At 52.2% G+C, this 6,944-nt stretch overlaps 1 protein-coding gene across 1 annotated transcript in view; it reads right to left on the bottom strand.

Annotated features, from left to right (window-relative positions):
• Positions 1-6: 6 nt before the first annotated feature.
• LOC104512272 (rho guanine nucleotide exchange factor 10-like protein) overlaps positions 7-6,944 on the bottom strand; it is a gene marked incomplete at its 3' end in the record, with an annotated part of 15,631 nt that continues 8,693 nt past the window's right edge. The window contains 9 exon segments of the mRNA XM_010155191.1: positions 7-484; positions 575-697; positions 1,777-1,951; positions 3,327-3,472; positions 4,892-5,046; positions 5,153-5,382; positions 5,500-5,586; positions 5,877-5,998; positions 6,856-6,944. The exon segment at positions 6,856-6,944 is cut by the window's right edge and continues 88 nt beyond it. Coding sequence (XP_010153493.1) covers positions 7-484; positions 575-697; positions 1,777-1,951; positions 3,327-3,472; positions 4,892-5,046; positions 5,153-5,382; positions 5,500-5,586; positions 5,877-5,998; positions 6,856-6,944 — 1,605 coding nt within the window.

Genomic DNA, 6,944 nt, shown 5'->3' with positions numbered 1-6,944 from the left:
TATAGCATCAACGGGACCTGCCAGATGAGGAGGGTGCTGTCGGCATCACCGCCCCGGCGCGGCGATTCGGTGTTGAAGTTACGGTAACCCCGACCCCCCGAAACGATGGCCACCGAGGAGATCTCCTTGCGTGGGGTGTCACGGGCGCAGGGTCGGCTCCGCACCCAGACGTCAGGGTCATCAGCCATCTCGTAGATGGAGCCGTCCTCCTCGGTGTGCGCCGGCGTGCCGCCCATCGGCGCTTCCCGCACCGACAGCAGCTGCCCGGGAAGGTGGGAGGTGGATCGGAGGCGATATTGCAGTAAAATCCCTTTTTTTCTCATTTCCCGAGGTGGGGGACCATCCAGCTCATGGGGTTTCTCTTCCTCACCCTCCTCTTCCTCCTCTTGGTCACCCTTTAGCACGTCGGGGGCGAGGGTGCTCAACGCCACTGCCAAAAACTCCACGGGGCCACCATGGCCGTTGAGGGACACCATGCCTTTGCCTGCCAAAAAAAAAGAGTGGTTCTATTAAAAATGAGCCCCAAAATAAGGCTGCATTGATGCAGAGAGGGTTTTTTTCCGGGGGTCCTCACCGGTGATTTTGGGGATGCCTTCCAAGCGGGGCACGGGCAGCAGCACGATGATGCCCTGGTCGGTGCCCACCCAGAGCGAACCCTGGCAGATGAGGAGGCTGGTGACACGGACGTGTTTTTGACCTGCAAGAAGGGGGAAAAAAAAAAAAAACAACGAGGGTGAGGGATGATTTTGCAGCGGCATCTTCCCAGATAACCCATCACCAGTCGGTTTTTCATGGGGAACACGCTCCAGAGCCCCGCAGATACCCAAGCAGCATCTTTGCACGAAGGTTTCCATGCCAGGGAGAGTGCTGCAAATATAAATAAATAAGAAGAGGAGGGGAAAAAAAAAAAAGAAAAGTGAGACTTCTAATGGCAAATGAATATTTTATCACCAGGACTTAGCGCTGCATGGCGTCGGACTCGGCGAAGCAATATATCTGCGGAGATGCAACTCCGGTTTCTCCAGGAGGACTTTATTAATGACCTGTCGAGTTAAAAAGGATGAGGGAGCGCGAGTTCAAAAACGCATTAATACCCAATGCTCACTCGCCCAGGAAGAAAAGGAAGTGATAAATATTTTAACATGCCCTAAAAAAAAAAAAAGGAAAAGCGAATTACATGAGTATCGTGCTTATAACTAATTATGCAATTATGTCGCTCTGTAGCTGGAACAAGGCGGGAGACAACCTTGCAAGCGCAGGGCAGGTGAGAGCTGGATGGGTGGAGGTGGCTGGGAGATGGTGCTGAGGGGAAAAAAGGGGTGCACGGGGCTACAGCAGCAGGGTGCCTGCATGGGTGCACACACAGGTGCTAGGATGGGGTGAATGCATGGGAGCTCAGGGGCCAAGATGGGATACATGGATGCATGCATGGGAATAAAGATGAGGAATGCGGTGCAAGCATACACACACTGTGCAAAGATGGGGTGCGTGGATGCATGGATGCAAAGATGGGGTGCAAGGATGGGGTGCACAGATGCAAAGATGGGACGCATGGATGCATGCACGGGTGCAAAGATGCCACCTGCTCCGTCTCTGCAGTCAAAGAGGAGAGACCCCAGAGGTCAAAGCACAACCCTTTACACCATTAACCAGCCAAATTCCTTGCATGGTTTCTCCACCAATCAGCACAGCCATAAAGCAAAGCAAAATGTCTACAGGGCGATGCTCCAACTTGCCCATTAACTGCAATTAAGAGCCAGGAAAAGGAGAGCTCACCCGGGAGGACGAAGGTGGTCCTGGTAGCAATGTTGATCTCCTGCAGATGCTCCAGCGTCTCGGTGTGGAAGAGACGGATGGAAGAGCCCGAGGAAAAGGCCATCCAGACCCCGCTGCCCGCCTTGATCATGTGCGTGACGCTGGCCTCCGCATCCGGGTGGGCCTCGAAGGTTTGCTGCCAAAAGGGGAATTGCAAAAAGGAAATCAAAAGGTTGCTCCCTAAAACTTGCTGCTAGATTGGTCTCTTGCCAGGAGCTGCTTTAGGGCTGCAAAACTCCACGGGGAGGGGACCAGAGTGACCTTGAGGTCCCATCCCTCCTCGCCAGCTTTGGCAGAGGACACTGAAATGGGCCCACCTCCAAACCCCTTTGTTTTTGAATAACACAGCCTGTCCCACCCCTCCAGGTGTGTTTTTCTTTTTCTTCCTCTTTATAAGATTTGTCAGATTAGATGCATCTGCAAGATCCATCCCAAGATGTGACAAGACTTTCCTGCTTCCCTCCAACCCCCAAAATCAGCGGCCAGCATCTCAGCCCCCCCTGGAAGAGGTATTTAAGGATCACAGACTGGTTCATCTGCTTCCCAAACTCCCCGACGGAGTGTTTCCCTGTCAGACAAAGGATGCAAACTGCAGGTAAAACACCTTTCTGCATCAAAAATCGCCCCTGCTGCAGCCTGGGCTGCGGGCAGGATGGAGGGATCCTAAAAACTCACGGTACTATTGAAGGAATAAATCACTGGGGGAGAAACTTCGCCTTCATTTCTCCGATAGCTTTGAAACATTTTTTTTTTTTAGCTTTAAAATTTGCTTTATATGAAAAGAAAGAGCAGCTGGTATTGATCCCCTTCCCAGAGAGGAATGGCATAGAGCATCCTTCCCAAAAGATTGCACAAAATGGGGGCAGAGAGAGACTTTGAGGTGATGTCCCCCTTTTTCCTAACCCCACATGGGCTTTATTCCCAAGACACCAGTCCCACCCAGGCAGACCCAAGACCCCATTCCACAGCTCTCCATCAAAAACTATTTACACCATCCACCAGCATCCCACTACTGCCCCCCTAGCTTTTTCCTCCCCCATGACTTTTCTTCTGCAAAAATTCCCACCCGGCTCTTGTCATAAATAAAATCAGAGACTGAAAACGAATCCAGTCCCCGATGCATTATTCATCTCCGGCACCGCCGTTAGGCTGGATTTACGACAACTAATACATGCAAACTAAGTTTGGGCACTAAATGTGAAAATTAAAGGTGGGAGAAAGGTGTTGGGTTTTTTTTTTTTTTATAAAAGGGAACTATTCAACATTCCCTGTTTCTGCAGCTGCGGGAGATGTCTCTGCAACCTCTTCCTGTGACCTGGTATTGGAGGGAAGGGACCCAAAAGTGATGAAAGGCAGCAACAAGCAGCCATAAAAGGTTGTTTTGGGCATTGCACAGGCAGGGATGTGCTTGTGTGTGTGAACCCTTTGGGGTTCAAACCAGCGTAACACCCTCGCCCCCTCCGAAGTCACCACCATGGATGCAGCGCGGGGGTCCCAGCAATGCTCCCTACCTGGGCGCAGAGGCTAGTGGCATCGAGGACGGTGACCTGGTTGGCGCAGCTGGCCCAGAGGGTCTCATCCAGCGTCAGGAGGGTTCGCACCGGGCCGCTACCCACGGCCAGGCGGGTGGGCTGCTCCGTGGGCTCCCACAGTCCCCCTGCAGCCAAGGTACCAGGATGAGGGGTGAGAAGATGCTCAGCAAAAAGGAAATAACCCATCTTTTGATGCAGCCAAAACCACCATACATGGCTGCTGGGGTTGGCTGCAAACCCCTCGCGTCCCCAGTGCCACCCAGGAGCATCTTAATGCCACAAAAGTAAAGGGAACAGGGAGTAACAACCCCCACAGCTTCAACCCCTTTTTAAGCTTTTTTAGCAGCAAACAAATGGCCACCTGCAGCACTCAGGCATATTCCTTGATGGAAAAGCCAAAAATTCCCTTTTTTAAAAATAATTTATTTGCTCTTGAAGTAGCACTCCAGAGGCGATTCATCCAGGGCCGATCTGGAGTGTCTCTGTGAACAGCATCCAATCTGGATTTGGATGAATTCCCCACCAGCAGTGGCTGAGCAGCTTCAATAGACAATTGCTCTCCTTTTCTTGTTTCCAATGCCATGCCTTTTTTATTTTTCTTCTTAAAATGAAAACCCCAAGATCCAAGGGATAAAAGAGCCCTTCGGGGGCCCGGACCTCTGCCCTCATCGGCAGGCGTTTGTAACCAAGCCGCCTTTCAGCAAACCCTAGTTTTCACCTAAAATCGAGCTATTTTGGGAAAGCTTTTTCCTTCCAAAAAGAGATGGGGATAAGATCAAAAACTCCACTGCAGCTTGCTACCTTCCATGTGCGTTTATGCAATGGAGATTAAGTTAAAGCCACTTTATTAATTGGCTTGTACAGTTGCTATAAGGTGGGAAAGGGGATGTGTGGCGCCCAAAAATGTAATTTAAAGTGGCTTTACTGGCTCCGGGTTGGCCTGGGGGCTGCTCGCTGCAGGTTATCTCAGAGCAAATGAGGGGTTTTGTCCAAAATTAGGCCAACGCAGCACATTATTTAAGGCTCTTTCCTACCCTCTAGCGATGAAGCAAAGGTATTTAACAGCCCAGGCGAGGAGTCCCCGGGGAGGGAGGCTCTCAGCAAGCTCCAACCACAGCCGGATCCAGGGAAAATAACCCCCAAAATTAAGCTAATAAAGGAGGGAGCTCTTGCATGGAAGGGATCAGCTTGGTTTATAGCACCAAAAAGGTGATTTTTTTGAAGACAAAAGCTCTAAGGGGTCTTTGAGCATCAGACCTTCCCCACAGACCCCAAGCGCAACCACTCCCCGAGCAAACCCTGTGGGATCATCCCCTCACCTGATCATTTTCCAGCATGTTTTCCCCAAAGACTGAGCCCTCTTGCATTCATCTTAACAATGCAAACCAGTATTTTTTCCCTCCACTGGGGAAAGAAAAATGGTGCTTTTATCACCATTTTAGTAGCCAGCACGTCTGCCTGGCTCAAAGAACTCCTGCTCCCTGGTTTTTGGGGTGTCCCACCCAAAAGCCTGTCCAAAAGCACGCACGGGGGTGGCCCCTCACCGTTGTTTCTGGGGTAGGCGGCCACGGTCCCATCCTGCAGCCCCGCAAACAGGTACTCGGGGCTGTGCTTCAAGCAGAGGACGGGCTGCATGCCCGGGCTTTTGCAGGTCAGCAAGCACTGCGTCCCTGTGTCCACGCTGCCGTAGACCACGATGCTGGGGAAGGAACGGGGAGGGGGCAGATGTAGGAGATCGGGCCGGTCCTCGAGCGTTGGTGCCGGTGATTGCACCAAAGGATGGACGTGGAGGACGGGGGGCTCACCTGCCATCCCGCAACCCCAAGCACACGGTGGGATGGGGGGATGCGGGGTGCTGTTCAGTGGTCGGTCGGGGCTCCTGGGTGCCCGTGGGTTCCCCCTCTCCCACCTCGGGGATATACTCCATGCACAGCACCGGTGAAGCCACCGGGAAGGACTTCACTGTCCGTGGCACAGCGCGGTTGAGGGAAAAGATCTCCACTTGCCCCCCTGCGCCCTCCTGGCCCCCACCAACCTGTGGGGAGCAGAAAATGGGTATGAGCACCAGCTATGAGCACTGGGGAAGGGGTTTGCAGCCAGCATGGCCCAAACCCAGTGGGTTTTTGCCCCATTTTGGGGTTGTTCTACTCACCCAGAGGTAGCCCTGCGGCAGCGAGGTGCTGACAGCAGAGAAGCCCAGCAGCGAGGACTGTACGGGGTTGTGCACCGCGGCACCGAACTGTGGGAGAGACCAGGGTATGGGGGGAGGGGTCCATAACACCCCCAAATTGTCCCAGCATGTGTGAGGTATCAGTGCATGCCCCAAAAATCAGGATCCAGCCAAAGTCCAGCTTGTATTTTCAGTTTCCCCAGGATGGATTGCACCAATTTCTGCTTTTGCAACCAGCTTGGTCAGCTCCTCCAGCCCATCCACTGTGGGACTGCTGCCTTTATTCCCCCAAAAAGATGGAAGAAAACAGGAAGGAGGAACTGGAAAGAGTTGGAGAAGAGGTTGGCCGTCGCTCTTACCTGAAGGTCGAGGGCCTTGGAGGAGAAGGCGGGCATGTGGCAGGAGAGGATGGGGCACCAGAAAGGAGCTTTGCTCTTCTTGTCTTCATCAGGACAGAGCCAGCCCGGCTGGTTCTCTTCCCCTGTGGCAAGCAGAGGGGATCAAGGACAGCTGAGACACTCCCCCAGCATCTCTCTCCCCCCAACAGATCCCAAAATTAGTAATTTGAGGCGCAGGGCTCACCTCTCCAACCTCAAATCACCATCATCCGTGGACCTGGGGTACGTCTCAGCCCTTTCCTCCAAACTATTGCACCCCACCGCAGCGCGCAGCCGAGCAACCACCTCAAGCAGCGGCGAAAAAAGCCCCCAAACCCAAATAATATATATATATGGGGAACTAAAAAAAATACACCCTAATGTGTTTCTTCACATTAGAAATGAAAACACATTAAAGCCTAACTCATGGTTGTAGGATTATCCTCTAGGCAACCCAGTTTAAAAAAAAAAAATCCACAAACTGTTAAAAACAAGAGGATCAACATCATTCCAGCCCGAAGGAATCCAAGCACTCAAATAGGATTTCAAATTTTTTTTTTTTTTCTTTCTTCCATTAAACTTTTTTTTCCCCCTGCAGCAGCTGCTGGAGTTAAATAGGAATAGGGACAGGGAAGTGGCTTAATTGTCCCGTTTCCCAGAAAACAGTCAGCCCTGACACCGTCAGCACAAGAGCCAACAGAAATCCATCACCATGCAACACCGTCCTGGAGACGCCACCCAAGAGCAGCAAAACGCAAAGCATTTTGAGGCAGAATTACCGATTCCCACTATTTCCAGTCTGCAAACCCTCAAAATGTTCTCCATCGCCTTGCTCCAAATTTTTTTCCCCTGCCTCATTTCGCGTCAGGACGCTTGGAGCAATGCAAACCCCTGTGCTGCTCCCAGATTTGGCTCCTCGAAGCAAGGGTGACAGCAAGCAACGCGCCGCGGGGCTACTCACGCAGTCCTATCTTGGCCAAATGCAGGCGGTTCACCCAGGAGATCTTGCTCAGGGGGTTTGGAGTGATGAAGACCACCATGACACTGATG

Source organism: Eurypyga helias, unplaced genomic scaffold (assembly GCF_000690775.1).
Source record: "Eurypyga helias isolate BGI_N326 unplaced genomic scaffold, ASM69077v1 scaffold5217, whole genome shotgun sequence".
NCBI classification, from domain to species: domain Eukaryota; kingdom Metazoa; phylum Chordata; class Aves; order Eurypygiformes; family Eurypygidae; genus Eurypyga; species Eurypyga helias.
Note: the sequence above shows the minus strand (reverse complement) of the source record. Positions and strands in the feature narration are given on the sequence as shown.